The sequence below is a fragment of the Emys orbicularis genome, chromosome 3, assembly GCF_028017835.1.
Source record: "Emys orbicularis isolate rEmyOrb1 chromosome 3, rEmyOrb1.hap1, whole genome shotgun sequence".
Taxonomy (NCBI): domain Eukaryota; kingdom Metazoa; phylum Chordata; order Testudines; family Emydidae; genus Emys; species Emys orbicularis.
Window position 1 is genome coordinate 158,964,202 of NC_088685.1, and position 17,664 is coordinate 158,981,865.

General features: G+C 40.0%; 1 protein-coding gene across 2 annotated transcripts; it reads left to right on the plus strand.

Annotated features, from left to right (window-relative positions):
• Positions 1-1,000: 1,000 nt before the first annotated feature.
• CNIH4 (cornichon family member 4) lies at positions 1,001-16,085 on the plus strand. 2 transcript variants are annotated; one of them, XM_065401650.1, is made up of 5 exons: positions 1,001-1,104; positions 3,588-3,656; positions 7,282-7,394; positions 14,363-14,503; positions 15,875-16,085. In XM_065401650.1, exons 1-5 carry the CDS (start codon positions 1,036-1,038, stop codon positions 15,900-15,902), a joined length of 420 nt encoding a protein of 139 aa, XP_065257722.1. In that variant the 5' UTR covers positions 1,001-1,035; the 3' UTR covers positions 15,903-16,085. The 2 variants fall into 2 exon arrangements, with proteins under 2 accessions (XP_065257722.1, XP_065257723.1); XM_065401651.1 differs by lacking the exon at positions 3,588-3,656 and adding an exon at positions 1,748-1,818 and having other exon boundaries at positions 1,039-1,097.
• The last annotated feature ends 1,579 nt before the right edge of the window (positions 16,086-17,664 follow it).

Below are 17,664 nucleotides of genomic sequence, written 5' to 3' on the forward strand. Positions count from 1 at the left end.
AACCTTGGGAGACAGGCCAGTCCTTGCTTACAAACAGCCCCCCAACCTGAAGCAAATACTCACCAGCAACTACACACCACACAACAGAAACACTAACCTAGGAACAAACCCCGTTGCCAACTCTGTCTGCATATCCATTCAACGGACACCATCATAGGACCTAACCACATCAGCCGGGGCTTGTTCACCTGCACATCTACCAATGTAATATATACCATCATGTGCCAGGAATGCCCCTCTGCCATGTACATTGACCAAACCAAACAGTCTCTACGCAAAAGAATAAATAGACACAAATCAGACATCAAGAATTGTAACATTCAAAAACCAGTAGGAGAGCACTTCAATCTCCCTGGACACTCAATAACAGACTTAAAAGTGGCCATTCTTTAACAAAAAAAACTTCAAAAACAAACTTCAATGAGAAACTGCAGAACTGGAATTAATTTGCAAACTTGACACCATCAAATTAGGCCTGAATAAAGACTGGGAGTGGCTGGGTAACTAAAAAAAGTACTTTTCCCTCTGTTGATATTCACCCTTTCTTGTCAACTGTTGGGAATGGGCCACATCCACCCTGATTGAATTGGCCTTGTTAGCACTGACCCCCCACTTGGTATGGCAACTCCCATCTTTTCATGTGCTGTATATTTATACCTGCCTACTGTATTTTTCACTCCATGCATCTGATGAAGTGGGTTATAGCCCACGAAAGCTTATGCCCAAATAAATTTCTTAGTCTCTAAGCTACCACAAGGATTCCTCGTTGTTTTTAATATATATCAAGTAGGGGATTTTTTCCAGCTTCATCCCAAAGGATGGGTCCAAGCCTCCCTTCCCAGCGGGCCACCACCTCACTGCCCTCAGCAGCCTTTGCAGACCTAAGGAGGGAAGTGAAGACTACACTTCCCAGCATGCCGCGGGGTGAGCTCCCGAGGGGGCGGGCACTATAGCTGGAGACGGTGGTTGGGGTAGGAGGAAGGGAGCCGGAAACGGCAGTGTACGCTGGCCCGGAGGCAGGGCGGCGCTGGAGGCATGGAGTCCGTCGTATTCATCTTCTCGCTCATTGATTGCTGCGCTCTGATCTTTCTCTCCGTGTATTTCGTATCCTCTGGGCGAAGGGGCCGGGGAGGGGCGGGCGGCGTGTCGGGCAGAGTCGGGGGTGCTCGCGGGGTGGGGCGGCACCGGGGCGGTAACTCTAGGAAGGGGGGTCTTGGTGCGGGATAAGGGGTGTTACCCCCGGGGTTGGGGGAGCCGATACAGTGGGCTGGGGTATCCCGGGGGAGAGGAGGAGGCTGAGGAGGGGGGTTGGGACACTCCCAGGGGTGGCATGATACTCACCCCCTGCCAATCACCATCCCCTGGGTGTCTCCTAATTCTGCTGGGACATGTTTAAGCCTAAAGGCCTGAATTCATTGAAATGTTGTTTTAAAAGTCAGAAAAGCAACATCTGTGGATGTTGGGTTTTGTCAAATCCTGTTTTTGCAAAATCTCATTTGGGGCCTAAGTTGTTTCTCCGATATAGTTATTCTGTTAATTGAATGAATAATGTGATGGAAAGTCACACTTGTGAATTTCTCTGTATTTTTGGGAATGTTTTGCTAATAATTTACATAGGATATTTTAAATCTCACATTGGTCTCTCACTGATGGTCCTCTATGTTAACTGGAGGATGAAGAAAAATTAGTTAAGGATTTAAAAACAAAATCTGTACAATAAACATGGATGTTCCTTTGTTATAAACAGATTTGGGTTCTGTTCCAATTTCATCATGATACAGCACATCTGGCATAACTGTCTAATGATAATTCATTAAGGTGCTTAAGATTCTGATTGTTACTGTGACTAAATGTACAAATCACTACCTGGGTGTTGAATGCTGCTCTTCACAGAATTATCTCCCCAGATACATGAGCATTTAAAATACTTGTGAATTTTTGTCAGCCATTAGTTTCTTCTGAAACTGCTTTGGTAAAAAGGAAGTTGGAGAATGTTGCTAGGACTCAAAAAGGCAGGAGAGGAATAGGCTTTACGTGAAAACATTTCTATAACACAGAAGAATGTGCAAAAACATGGTTCAGTAATGAAAGCTTGCAGTGTACAATCCTCTAAATACAGAATTTCAATTAATTGCAATATGCTGCTTACACTCATAGTCCTCATAAGGAAAAGCACATTGTGCTGCTTCCATATAGTTCATGTTATACTGATCTGTTTGGTCTTGATATGGGATGGGGGGTGGGGGGAGGAGGTGCGCAAAAGTGTTTTTTTAAATCTCAAAAACTTCTAAAAGTTTGAGAAACCTTTGTAATCCAGTGTTCTCTGGATTCTATGGATGTCTTATTCTGTTGGAAATGTATTCTTGGTGTTAGTATGCCACTAGTTCCTGGTTGAACTACCTTTGTAATTCTCCTTACACAAGGTTTCTCTAATCGCTCTTGTTTATTGTTTTATGGCATTATTAGGATGCAAAGAGCACTGGGTCTTTATCAAAATCTCTCTTCTTGTTTCATCATGACACAAAAAAGATGGCCTGAAGGGTTTTGTTTCTAAGGTAAATCAAAACCAGAAAGGCTTGAAAAACATCAGGAATATCAAGTGTCTTGTTTTTGCTGGAGTGTGAACTTTCATACCTCATTTGGGGAGGAGTGAGAGTAAATCTTTTTTCAAAGAGAATTTTTCTGACTAAAAATCCCTTCTCTCCTCTGGAATCAGTTTCTTGTGATAGCATCCCACTTGTTCTCCAGCTGAACATAGAGAAACCTGATATTGCTAATAATGTTTTTTAAAAAGCAGAACTAATGTTTTTAAACCTTTCAGGTGACTTTGTATGTAATAAAGAACAAAAAAGTGCACATTTTTCTTCCTTCACAGATTACCTTTAAATAATAGTTCTGATATTAAAAGCACCTCTTGTTTTTCTTGTGGAGTAATATCCTGATTAGACACTTCAAAAGTGTCTATCACCAGATTATCTAGGCACTATTTATAAAATAAACATTAGTTTGCATTTCTCTAGCACTTTTCATTGGGGATCTCAAAGCACTCACAAATGTCAACAAATTATAACTCACAATACCGCCCTGTCTGATGGTAGTATTCTCAGTGAGTTAAGAAAAACTGTATATATGTTTTCAGTTATAAGTGTCTAAACCTAGTAAGGGGCTAATTCTATTGAGGTCAGAGGGATCATTTGTATAAATAAGGGTTGTAGGACAAGGCCCAGGAACGGAAACTGGATTGAGAAATAAGCAAGCTCTGGAGTTCCCTAATCTGTGTTCAGTGTGTTGAAGCACTTGGCCAACAGTCATTGGTAAAAAGCATTGTGAGATTACTTGTGTGCTGATCGCACTGTGTTCCACATCTTTTCCTCACACACGTGATGTAGTAAAGAGAATAAAATAGGACAATACATGTAATTTGCCACAAATGTAACTGTGACAGTTTTTTGCTCTAACAGAAAAGTGTCCCAATTAAAGCCTTAACTCCTCTATCCTATAGTAAAGGTGTGCCTAATTCCTGTGAGAGTTAAAATATAGCTTTGAATTACTGTCTGACAAAAAATGTTCCTTATCTTGGACTTCAGATAATAACACTATCAGATTTGGAATGTGACTATATTAATGCAAGATCTTGTTGTTCAAAACTAAATAAAGTAAGAAATCTTATGTTGCATTAAATTTGATAAAATTCAGTAGATCCTGTGTCCTAGCATTGGAAACAGTAGGGAGTGCTGTGAATCTCACAATGGTGGTGGGTGTTACTTTTTCTTTTCCCACACCTTTCCTTCACCCCAACTCCTAGAATGAACCTTTCTCATATGTCCTACAGTCTGAACTGTGGGGCATTCCCCCTCTCCCTGGTGCTTTGAGGCAGACCAATAAATTGGCTGTATACCTGCAGCTTAGACAGCCCCTTGCTTAGAATCTCTAGATTCTCTGCCTCTATCCCTGGGCATGAGGCAGACCAAGGGGTCGCTGGTTGTGACATGGTTTTGTGATCTTTCTAACACTTTTTAGTTACTTTATTAGAAATCTGGCTATAATGCCTGGCCTTTTTTGACCAGAGCAGTTCTCAGACCTTGCCTACATGAGAAATTGTACCATTTTAACTAATTCTGCTTAGAAACTGACGTAGTTAAATTGGTATGTTCCTCTTGTGTGGGCACACTTATTTTGGTTTGAGTGGCATAAGATTAGGCTTGGCAGAATTCATGGATTTTTGAAATTCAACAGATAATATTGATGTTTATTTTTAGCCTTTATCAGTTTTTATCATTTAAAAATTTTCAGTTTCACAGTGAGGCTCCAACATACTTTCTACACGGCCATGGGGCTGATGACAGCAGGGCTGCAGGGGGCTCCCCGCACAGATGTGCGGCCCAGAAAGCTAGATCCCTGTGGATGCTAGGGCAGGGGAAGCTGCATTTGCTGTGCGGAGCAGAGACCCATGGGAGGGATCAAAATGAGGTGGATGAGTACTTGACTATAGGGGGGGCCACCCTGCTGCTGAATGGCTCCTGCCTAGGGATGGCCCCGCTCTCTTCTGGTTGGTGACAGTAGGACTGCAGGGTCAATAGCCCAGGAACCAAATCCCTGTGGTTGCTAGGTGTGGTAAAGGCTGCAGGTACTGATTGCTATCGATCGATTTCTCCCCCCCCCACCCCCATTTCTGTATGTTAGGTGAAATCAACATTTACAGATCACAAAAGATTTAAATTGAATCTTCCTGATGAAGATTCCCAACTTGAGATAAATCAGTATAAGGCACTCTTACACAAAAGTGTGTCCACTGAAGAGGGTTGCTCCAACTTAACTAAATCAAGTTCTAAGCCATTGGTACCATTTTTGCATGTAGCCCAGGTCTGAGACAGCTCTTGCACCACTCTGATCTACACTTGCTGGGGTGGGTCACTTTTCTTGCTTTGATTTGTTTTACATTGTTGATAGATTTGCTGCCTATTTTCTGAGCCCTTTGTATTGTCGTTCTGGAAAAAAACTTGATTTGCGGAGAGACTGGATCAAATTGAATAAACACCAAGGAGTGGCTAATTGCACTGTAGCCAGGGAGGCATGAAGGGAGGGGGGGGAGAAAAAAGGATTGATTTGTCAGTTTTCTGGGTTTTGAGATAGCCCCTATCTCTGTGGAGACATGCTACATTTTGTTCACATTGTGTACATTTTACTTGTTCAGATGTCCATTTTCCAAAGTGATAACTAGTGATTGATATTTAATGTGTCGCTGATTTGTGCATGCGTGTGGAGTTTTTTTAAAATTTATTTATTTTTACTGGACTCTGAGTAGAGAATCTGGGATAACTTTTTAAAGTTATTTCATAGTAAACATTTTAAAATATCAAATGATGGGGGGGAAAAATCAAAGTTACTGATTTAGATAAACCTATTTCAGATCACTTGAACGTGTCTCTTTTCCTACTCAATGACTTTTTTTTTTTTTTTTTTTTGGTATAATTGAAGTACTTTTTCTTTCTTTCTTTCATTCACTTTTGGTGAATTGACTTGTATGGACAAATAAGCAAATCCACAAATGTAGAGGATCATTTTGCTGAGTAAATACTTCTAATAAAACTGGTAAAATGAAGAACCTGACTATTAAACTTCCGGTAGCACTCTTCCTTTGTGACTCATGTCCTGTCCAGATTTAATTACATTCTACCTACCTAAATCCCACACTCCCTGCAGTTGATCCAGAATTTAATAGTCTTCATTTTCTGCCTTAAATGGTTGTGTAGTGTAGTTGTGTGCAAACAGCTATTGTGTTTCACCCCAGAATTTGATGCATTTCAGTGGAGCTGAAGTGATTCATATAGTTGAGTGCTATATAGATTCTTTCTCTCTGGCTTATCACCATGGTATCTGGATAAAAGGCAATATATACATAGATCTCTAATACAGAACTCTTTCTTTAGACAAACAGGGTAGATTTTGATTTAAATAATATTTTAATCATGATTTAAATCTGCCAGCAGGAAATCTTGATTTTAAAGAATTGATTTTAATTGTTTTGCATTTGTAAGTTTTAGTTCCTTTCCTAAAGCAAGGTTGATTCTCATTGATTAGTAACCATTCAAACATGTTGATTTCCAACTAAATATAGCCTTTACCCTAAATTGGAACTTCTTTTTGCTAACCAGGAGGCTACATTATTGTCTATATACATATATTTAAACAATTATACACCTTACCATATGTATATTATCAGATTCTTAATTTTTACTGTTCATAATAGAAAATGGGGAATGATGCATTTCTTATTTACTAGATTTTTTTTTTATTTGTGATTTATATCAAGTTCTACACGGATGGAAATTGGAATTAAACTAAAAAATGCTCAAAAACAGCATTTTAGTTAAATAAAACTAATAGTTATCTTAAATGTGCTGGAAACATAAGAGAAATGTTTATCAGAACACGTTTTGCATCTTAAACTAAGGGTACATCTTCACTACCCGCTGGATCGGCGGGTAGTAATCGATCTATCGTGGATTGATTTATTGCGTCTCGTCTAGACGTGATAAATCGATCCCCGAACGCGCTCTCCGTCGACTCCGGAACTCCACCAGAGCGAGAGGCAGAAGCGGAGTCGACCGGGGAGCCACGGCCATCAATCCCGCGCCGTGAGGACCCGAGGTAAATCGATCTAAGATACGTTGACTTCAGCTACGCTATTCTCGTAGCTGAAGTTGCGTATCTTAGATCGATTTCCCCTCCCCCCACCAGTGTAGACCAGCCCTAACTGATTTACTTACCAAAGGAAATATCTGTAGTTAGTGAATTGAAGTGATTGTTTCTGGTCACCATGTGCTTCAAGATTTTAGAACTAGTAGATCTCATCTTCTTGCACCTAATTTTTATTCATATATTGGAAGAGGAAAATAAGCTTTCCTGCTTTTCTACTTCCAAGTGGTTTCTCAAATTTGAATGAAGTAAAACATTCTCTGCACCTGCTTAATCAGGGACTTCCACCAGTTCAGTACTTTTTCTTTAAGACTTTGGCAGCATACATGGACTGCCTAATATTATTTATTTAACATATAGTTTTAATAGATTATAGTTTGTCGTCATTGCAAACTTAATTTTAAATACATTTTTCTTTATAAAAAACCCCCCATTTAATTCTAAAAAAAATCTGATTTAAATAAAAATTTTTAATCCGTTTTTATCCACTCTGTGTACACATGTAGGTTTTGACATAATTACACTAAGGGTTGGTTCCTCTGTGTAAATATTTAAACTTCTATAATATTTCCTTTTTTGCAGTGGGTGGTCCCAGAATTGATTGGCCATACTATTGTCACTGTATTAATGCTTATTTCATTGCACTGGTTCATCTTCCTCCTTAATTTGCCGGTAGCAACCTGGAATATATATAGGTAAGTAAGTGCACAGGATTTTATTTTCTTGTTCTCTTGAAATTTCACTACTTTCAAAATTGAGTGTGAAGATAAACCGTATGTTGTGCTGGTACATCGTGACTGGATATTTCATTTATATCCTTAAGTTATTAATTCACTGTAGGTACTTTTGAAATTGTTCACAAATCTGACCTTTTTAAAATTTCCCATGTAGCCTAAAAGGTTAGAAAATTGGCCTCTCCAGCGCTTTTAGCTGAAATTGCAACAGAGTTTGAGAACTTGAGATTCTTCAGTCTGCTTGTTGTAAAATTTATAATGACAAAGTACCTTGCTGTTGTGAGTCAGCCTCAAGTTTTCAAGGATTTAATGGCTTGAGCCTTTGAAAATAGTAGCATGTTAATGGGGTGAAATACTGAAAGCTCTGGTGCCAAGATGTTTCCTCTCATTGCTCTGGTCATGTGTCCCATGCCCACGTGCTTGTTAGATTCCCCTCTTTCAGGTTTCACTCCTCACTTTAAAATCTCACCAGGAGACGGTGTAAAGACAGTTCTTGTACTGCTGTAACTATGTGGGTATAGTGATACAACCTCTATTGTGGATGTTGTTGTACTGGTATAAAATTTACAGGAATAAGCAACACTGATATTGGCACCTTTAGGGTATATCAGTGTCCATGCAAGGAGGTTGTATTTCTTTAACTATTAATTTCTAAACCAATAGTGTTTATAACAATTCAAAGATTGTGTATAGATGAGGCCCTATATCGGGGTGGGCAAACTTTTTGACCGGAGGGCCACATCTGGGTGGGGAAATCGCATGCAGAGCCATGAATGTAGGGCTGGGGCAGGGGGTTGGGGTGCGGGAGGGAGTGCGGGGTGTGCAGGAAGGGGCTCAGGACAAGGGGTTGGGGCAGAGGAGGGGTGCGGGGTGTACAGGGGGGGCTCAGGGAAGGGGGTTGGGTTGAAGAGTGTGCGGGGCTCAGGGCAGGGGTGCAGGGAGGAGTGCGGGAGGGGGCTCAGGGCAGAGGGTTGGGGTGCAGTGGGGGCTCAGGGCAGGGGTTTGGAGTGCGGGCTCTGGCCCGGCACTGCTTACCTGGAGCGGCTCCGGGGTGGCAGCAGTGCGCAGGCTGCCTACCTGCCTGCCCTGGCCCCGCACCGCTCCCGGAAGTGGCCAGCATCCTGTCCCTGTGGCCCCTGGGGAAGGGGGGCCAGAGGGCTCTGCGACCTGCCCTCACCTGTGGGTACCTCCCCCGAAGCTCCTGCAGTTCACCGTTCCCGGCCAATGGGAGCTGCTGGCAGCGGTACCTGCAAGAGAGGGCAGCACACGGAGCCCTCTGTCCCCCCTCCCCCAGGAGTTGCAGGGATGTGGTGCCGGCCACTTCTGGGAGCGGCGTGGGGCCCGCGACACCACAGGTCTGGCAATCCCATGGGCTGGATCTTGTCCACCCCTGCCCTAGATGCTACCTTGACTATGACTCTTCTCCTTCTCTCTGCCTCTGTCCAAACTTCCTGTTCGTTGCTTCCTTCACCTCCATTGTCCACTCTCGATTTTGTGCCATCTGTGCTGCCCGTTGTGCCTTGAACAGCCTGCCATCTTGTGTATCAAGCTCCGTCTACATATTTTTTTTTTTTTTTTAATTTAAATCACACCTATAGCATAAAGCCCTCTCTCCATTTTGTGTGGTCTGTGCTGGTATTGCTGCATTTTTGAACTGGGAACGCCTTAGGACAGAGACCTGTTTGTCTCTCACTTATTCTGTTGCTGTACAGAGAAAGTATATGCTAATGTCACCATATTAATGAAGTACATGAGCAAGAGCCTTGCAAACCACCCCTTAGCCTTCCTCCAGAAGCTACTAGTAAGATGAAGTGCATGTGGCCAGAAGACCAAATGCTTATCATTTAGCTGTATAATATTGTTCTTTAACTCAGAGAAGCAATTGCATATTGGCATGAAAGGTAAGTCAGAGTAATTATGCTTGAGTTGTTTTTAAACAAGACATAAAAATTTGTTGCTGCCTTTGGCTCGTAGCAAGGTGCCAGTCAGCCCATAGCGTTTGAGTAGCATGAGTCTAACTTGTATACGGTACCTCCCTTGTATCTGTGTACATAGACTGTGTTTGGCTGTGAAGTGTCTTGTGGTATAAATGCTTGAAAGATGCTACATAAACGAAGTGATATTGCTCAAAAAGACTGTTTACCTTGGTAACTGACTAATTTGGGTTAGACTTTTTCTGCAGCGAGGCTGTACTTTTTCTTGCAAGAATTTCTCGGGGGGGTTCCTCGGGGTTTTGGAAATCTCTCCTACTTATTTCCCCTTTGAATAACTCAAAGGTATTGTAGTGTCCCAGTCTCTGGAAGAGAATTTAAAGTAGCCTGTCAATGTCACTCCTTGTTGGCCAGTGGAGGTTAGAGAGAGCAACACAATGCCTGCCCTCCCCACCTTTAATAAAAGAAACCATTCTCAAAGGCCATTTTGAATAGTCCAATTAAGTTTAATTATAAGATGTCAGTCAATCAGAAGTAATAGATCTTCTGAACACAAATATCCACGTTTATTTTTTCAATTTTAATTTACAGCTTGTATGACAAATTTAATGTAATAATACAGTTCTGCACTTCTCCTTCCCCTATAGGTCAGAATTACAAACTACGTTTTTAATATCACCTTCTGTCTGAGAATCTTGGTATCCTTTACAAACACTAATAAATATACCCAACATCACTGTCAGTATGTAACTGAACCATTTTACAGGTTAGGAAACGGAGGTGCAGAGAAATAAATGACTCAAAGTGTGTGGTATAGGTAGGGATAGAACCCAGATGTGGTCCCAGCCACTGTCTGTACAGAAAATATTATATTGAGATGAACAACAAAAAATGCAAGGGTCTGTCAGAATACATTTAAGGAAGAGTTGTGGGAGTTACCATTTGTGAAACACGGATTAAATATTAAATTATAATCCATTTATGAGTATGAACTCTAAACTGTTATCGTCAGAAAGATTTCTCAGAATCTTCTTTATGAGCTAATGACATTTCAGAAACCAAGTTCTGGCCTACAACAACATTACTGCACCCTGCAGGAGTTTGAGTGGTGCCAGACTATCCATTTCACCCAGAACTAGGTAGAGTACAGAACAAACAACTGAAGAAGCCTTCTTAGCTTCCTTATGATCTTTGCAAAACTGTGCTCTGTTAAGAGGCTGGTAGCCAGGGTGAATGTTCGTGTGGGCAAAGTTAGGGTCATGTTTGGTTTTTTGTTTTGTTTTTTTGTATTCCCCTTGAAATCCTGTATGCTTTAGGATTACCACACAAATAGCATGGAAGTTTGTCATTGAGTTCAGTGAGCCAAATTCTGATATTTATATTGGGTAGCATCTCACTCCACAAGTAGTCCCATTAATTTCAGTGAAAGTTTCACAGTGTAAGAGATGATCTGACATGAATAGGGTTATTCAAGTGTGCCCCAGTAGGGTCAGATGCAGGCTTATACTTCTTAATGAGGCTGCATGTGAAACGGCTTTACAGGAACAGAGTTGCTTGAGGCAACAAAGGGGGAGTTTCCCAAGATTCCAGTTGGTCAGCTATTTAGAAATCCTACCTGATCTCCTTGTTCAGGATCTGGGATATGTAAGGTATCTGGTCACTTAACTTTCAGTTCCTCTACTTTTTGCAGGATAGCAGTGATGCTTTTTACAGAAGTCTCAAATGAGGCACCATTTGGGGCTTTTGTATTAACACTGCTTTCAGTACCCAGTTTTTCAACTTAAAGGGACATGGTTAATTTGAAATCTAACCACTTTAAAAAAGTGAAATATAAGTAGTATTAAATGCCACAGCTGCCCAAGTAACCCTACCAATCGTGGTGGTGGTAGTAGCATGTTTCTCCTCTCTGGTGCTGTGTGAAAGAACCACACAAACAACCTAGGAAATACAGAGCATGACTATATGCAAAGGTCTGTCCAAGGTAAAGTAAAGCAATTGAAAAATGGTGAAAATACTTTTTCAGTTATAGGCATTTTAGATGTTGCTTGTAACAATAGGTTTAAAATAATTGTGATTTTTGTTTTTAGTAGGCGACCCTTTAAAACAAACAAGAATTAAGAAACGTACCTTAACACAGCACCAAAATGCTTTATATTCTAGTGAATTCTAATGGGAGCTGAAGTCTCTCAGCCCTCCTTTGCCTCAAGGCTTTATGCCCTGTAGGAAAATATAATACAAGCCTGTGCCTCTAAGATGGCAGTTCCATGTGGTGAGTGGAGGTTGTGAAGCAATGACATGTATTTCTAGGAACAGTACTGTCAGCTTCTTTGCTATAATATTTATTTATTTAGCTCTCTTAGTATGTCAGCTAATTACTGCAATTTTTTTAAGAAACTGAATCCAAATAATAAATAACTCAAAGTTCTACAAGCTTTAATTACAATTGCATCACTTCCTGTTTTGTGTGTCCCAAACCCTGCAATGAGGGGAATAGTTCACACATTTACCTCAAAGGCAAAGCAGGTAAAGAAGTGAGGTTTGTGGTATTCATCTGCTAAGCAGTTTAAGAAAATGATGCAATGTGTTCCCCATGGAAGGGGCACTACCAGGGTCTGTTTCAGATGAACACAAAGTTCATGTTCTTTGCTTTATTTCATTAAGATGCAGCACAAAGTAAACTGGAAAGTAACTTTCGTCTCCAGCTTTTCACTTACTTTAATGTTAGGGATTACTTGTAAAAATAAAAACAATTAGTCAACATTTATTTTTTTTTAATTTAAACAAGAATAATCTTGACTTCAACTACTGAATTTTTTTCATTTCCAATGGTTTCTAATGAGACCTGATTTTTCTGTGTCCTAATCTGCCTTATGGCACTTTGATTCACATATGAAATGAATCAGAGAAATTCTATGGAGTGGATTTCTTTCTTTTGTCCTGGCTGCACCTTGGTTGAATTTACTCTGGAGTTGCATGGCTTATTAGTGCTATGAATAGTCTCTCTCTTTGCTGGCAACATCTTTTCCCCTATGTTTGGTAAGGTAAAGGGGGAAAGCCTCTTGGTACCATGGTAGGGGAGCCAAGTTTCTCTTGTATGCAGAGGCAACCAAAGGTTGTTTTGGATTTACACTTCTGAGATCAGAAAAAGAGGGTTCAGAGCAGGAGTTTAATAAGGATATGCCCAACTAATCTTACTGTTACTTCTAGGAAGGTAGGGCTGAGGGATATCCAAACTGGGTGTGAATTCGGCTCATTTGAGGTAAGGGCTGTAGTCTTGGACATATTCAGACTGGTCTTGTAGTGGAGACACTGTCAGGTAAAATGTAATGTCAGGTGAAAATACTTGTTTGATATTCAGAAGATGCTGAAATTTATTTTAGTGGCTTTCTTCTGGGTTGAATTTCTTGCTTTTTGGTAATTATGCTGAGTCTCTGATTTTGTTTGTTCTTTGTCCTGAGGCCACCCAATGTCTGTCTCAGACCACAAACTAAAAATATTTGAATTTCTCTATTTTTATCAGTTGACTTTCCTGTTCCCCAGCCTAGCTGATTAAATCAACCTTGGGGAATTTCTAGTTTTTACTAGACACTGAATAACTTTTTTAGTGGCTTTACCACTCTTAAACAAATGGAGTATCTGTTCCAGCAAACACACAGATGCTTCAGAGTCTGCCTGCCTAGGAAGTGAGGCCAGGAGTTCTGTCTCAAGTTCTGAGTGGTAGCATGAACCCAGCTGCTGCATTAGCATTGCAGAAACTGAAGCTGGAATCCATTTATATATATATATATATATATATATATATATATATATATATAAAATTTAGTGTATTCCCCTTCAACCCTTTAGACAAATATAGGTGACTTTGTCTTTGAACATTCTGGCATAGCTGGTCGGATGTAATCCATTACCTGTTGCACTGTATCTTTGGAATAGGTGGGACTTTGTCATTATATACACCAAAGCGCTAAATTCTGGGCTCAAATGCTTATTATTCACTTGCAAAACATCAAATGGCACCTTGTCAGAATCAAGTAGGAGTGTAACAGTCCTTGCTCCAGCATTGTTCTCGCTTGCTTCACCTCTGGAACACTGCTACCCTTTTCCTCAGAGAGAATGGATTAAATTATGATTATCTGAGTTTTAGGTTATGTAACAAAGGAATACAAAACCTAGAATTTCTCATCTCATAATAAAAATGAGATCAACAGCACTTTTTCTCATTCCTGCCTGCTCTCTGATTTGGTCTGTTACATAAAGAAAACACTTTATTTCTAGACATTTCTATGGCACTACAGTATCAGAGCCTTCAAAATATTAGTAAATGTGTTCCTCACATACCTCTGAGAAGAAGGGAAGTATTATCCTCATTTTACAGATGGGGAACTGAATTACATAGAGATTGTGTCTTGCCCATGGTCACACAGGATGTTTGTGGCAGATGTGGGACTAGAACCTAGACTTTCTACAGCCCACTAATAGTGCCTTAGCCAGGAGAACACAGTTCCTCTGTTGACTAGTTGTATCTGGCAGTGGAAGATGCTAATTCTGCTCAGAATCTAACAAAACCACTAGCATGTTAGATTTCAGCCTCTTCACGTTAACGCATCTCACTTTCGTTGGGAACTTTCTCCATAAATCTTGGTACCTACATGCAGTAAGAGAACTGGTATAGAATCAGTTACTACCACTGAAACTTTAATATGTGAATGTAGGGGTGTGTGTGTGTGTGTGTGTGTGTGTGTGTATATATATATATTCGAGAGAGAGAGAGAGAGAGAGCTTTCCCATGGCCACCTATTGTCCATCTCATATTTGTGGATGTAATTTATTAGGTGATATGCAATATCCTGAAATTTATGAGAACAGCTGCTTTGTACTGAATTAGAAAATGACTCTTAAAATGGGGAGCAATGTCTTTGTTTTCCCTCTTTGGCTGCTTCAGTAAGATTTGTTTGAATACTGAGACTAAAATTAATTTTTTGTTTTTAAACCTTTCAGGTTCATTATGGTGCCAAGTGGGAACCTAGGGGTGTTTGACCCCACAGAGATCCATAATCGGGGGCAATTGAAATCACACATGAAGGAAGCTATGATTAAGCTAGGCTTTCACCTGCTTTGTTTCTTCATGTACCTTTACAGGTTAGTCTTAAATCTTGTGCAGCATAGGAACAAAGGAATTGTCATACTAGCATTTCACTTCCTCTTTATCCTGCCAGTGTAACTGCATATCTATCCTCCTTCTGCAGCCTATTTAAGCTCTTTGCTCAAGTAATAACTTGTGGCAGTCAGTTCCAGGTTGAACATGCACTCTCAAAATATTGCCCTTAATCATTTTTTAATTTGTTTCCTTTAAATGTAACTGGATATTCCCTTGTTCAGAAATTGAGTGGGCCTGACTAACTTCTAAACTAGGATGATGGTTTAGTTTGGGGGAATCAGCACTTCATGCACCAGCTAACTGTGATGTCACATTCTAGATTATGCAGGGAAGAAGGGATTCAAGACTTCATACTTCTAATATCAGGGGGTGGGAAAGCTGCACTCTTTTTTGAAAACAAATGCACACAAACTGTAGCTGACTTAATCCATCATAAGTGAGCAGCAAAGGGTACAAACAATTAATTTGATTTGTAGTTCAAATTTAAAGGAAAGTAAATAATGGCAGAATGAGGGCAAAGGGGATGGTGTTTCACTTACCTGTTACTGATAAAAATCTAAAAGTTCTAAAACAAATTTTAAAAATCCTGACAATTTTAGTCATATCCAGCCTGTATACTCTGGGCCTATCACTTCAGCTTGGCTGCAACTGCACTGGGTAGTTTCATATCTGTCTAGTAAAAGTTTCTCTCTCGTATCTGGTTATAATGAAACCTATTTTTCCTCCCATTGAAACATTTCTATTTAACCAAGTTTTATAGAAAACTTTTCAAAACATAAATTTGAGGCCTAAACTTTTTGAGCATCCCTTTTAAATTATGCTATCCTGCACACAGTGAGAAAGATTGGGAGTAACTACAGGGCATGTCTTTATAAAAAAAAAAAAAAGCCTTGTTCCATGTACATACGTTAATGTATATTTTTTTGCCCAGATTTCCAAGATATGTAAGGGTTAAGTATCTTAGTGTAAAATCTATTGCAAGCAGCATGCAGGGTGCTAAGTGGATTTAACACACAGAATAAAAAGTGATGGTTAATACCTATCCCGTAAGGGAGCTACTTGGGGACCAAATTTGTTTTAATAGACATTCTCATGCAAACCTTCCCATAGGGTTGGCCAAGCTACAACTCAATGAGTTCTGTAACGTGGCCACCTGCTCATTTCAAGATGGATCATTGCATGCTAAGATTTACAATCTCTGCAAATCTTGCCTTCATAATAAAGGTGAAGGTGGTTGTGATCTCTGTTCTGCTTAAGCAAATGAGGTGCATCCATCTGATTAAAACTGTAGGTGCTCTGAGATTTGCATATGCTTCAGTAATACACCAATCTCCTCTTTTGTCTTGCCACAGTATGATCTTGGCTTTGATAAATGACTGAAGTTGAAAAGGAACTGGTTAGTTGCCAAATTTTGAACCATCCGAATCACTCCAGTGAACAGTTGTGGAGCCAGAGACACTTTCGAACATACCTGGACCGGTGTCGTCATGCAGTATATTTTTTCCTCTTTGAACGAGAAATATTTTTGCTGTATTTTTAACATAAAATATTTTAAAAACCATGACATTGAGTTTTTGTTGCAATTGATTAAGTGTGGTATGAAATGAACAAAAACAGTCTATTAGATCTTGTTAGATTTAATTTTTATATGGAACTGATCTTGTAGCACAGCGCCTTGCACTCTAAAGAAAAGATAACAGGAAAAGACAGCCTGGTTTAGCAGGTCTCTGTTCAGATCTATACCAGTGGAAGGTCCAGATGCAAATTTAAGTGCAGGTTTAATACATCTGCTCATTCATAAAGGCCTTTTGTAAGTGCCTCTGGCTGTCGGGTTGTTTGAAGATCTATTTTGGAGTCCTGTAGTGGAGTGCGCACTCAATAGGCTGGAGCTCCAGAGAAGCTTGTACCACATGGATCTTTTATCTGCTTGGAGCTATTCCATGAAACAGCATTATGATGAAAGTAAAAAAACAACCACCACCACCTAGCACTACTTCCATTATCTCATTTTCTGTATGGGGTAAGGCAAAAGCGATCCTGGTCTGTGCTCTAGTGTAAACTTATCTGTATCAACATAAAAGAGAAACATGAGTTATGATTCTTTCCTCTTACACTCTTGCTACACAATACATTGATCTACAGATGGAGACTCACTCAGGAGTAATCAACACATTGCAGCAAAGGACAGGGAGACTGGCAGAAGCTACAGTAAAGCTAAAAAAACAACAAGGAGTCTGGTGGCACCTTAAAGACTAACAGATTTATTTGGGCATAAGCTTTCGTGGGTAAAAACCTCACTTCTGCATCCAAAGAAGTGAGGTTTTTACCCACGAAAGCTTATGCCCAAATAAATCTGTTAGTCTTTAAGGTGCCACCAGACTCCTTGTTGTTTTTGTAGATACAGACTAACACGGCTACCCCCTGATACTTGACAGTAAAGCTAAACGACCTCTCAATCTATTTATCCAAGACCTTGCTGTTCCCATTTCAAGACAGGTGAATCAAAAATAAACACACATGGAAGAATAGTGCTCTGTATCAACAACTTTTGTCAGTTACCTCTGTGATGGCCAGCTGTAACTTTCTTTTCAATTGCTCTCCTTATGCCACATTCACATCAAATAGCTGAGCCTAAATTCATTGTTAGGGATTCTTATTTTCAGGTCAGTGTGTTACTCTTTTTGATGATACAGGCCACTTTTCTAGATCAGTCAGTCTGTGTTTTTAAAATACTAAGTCTTAACAAGACTCAGACAGGAAGGGCTGAGAGATGCTATCCAAAAGAGCAATTGTATCCCTTTGATTTTATATGCAAAATTAGTTGAAATTAAACTTAAAATAATTGCTGCAGATTCTTATTCTTTGAGGCCAGCACTAAAGAAAAAAAACAACAATCCATCTCTCTGTAAAATGGCATAGTAAAAGCAGCCTCCTGTCTAATGTAGCTTTTTGTTAAAGGAGGCAGGGTCAAATTTTCTATTTGTCTTATTATAGTTGAAAAGGATTACAAGCATAGATGAGACAGACGGGTTCTGTGCTGTTGGAGTGTATTATGACAGCCTTGCTCCTAGGAATGTGCTGGAGATGGAAGGCTCCCTCCAGGGCTAGACCAGTGAGTCTACATACTAACATTCATACTTCA

Coding starts and splice junctions, on each gene's coding strand:
- CNIH4 (XM_065401650.1), top strand. CDS start 1,036: ATGGAGTCCGTCGTATTCATCTTCTCGCTCATTGATTGCTGCGCTCTG. Junction 3,657..7,281: donor GTTGTTCAAAACTAAATAAA/GTAAGAAATCTT, acceptor CCTTTTTTGCAG/TGGGTGGTCCCAGAATTGAT. Junction 7,395..14,362: donor GCAACCTGGAATATATATAG/GTAAGTAAGTGC, acceptor TAAACCTTTCAG/GTTCATTATGGTGCCAAGTG.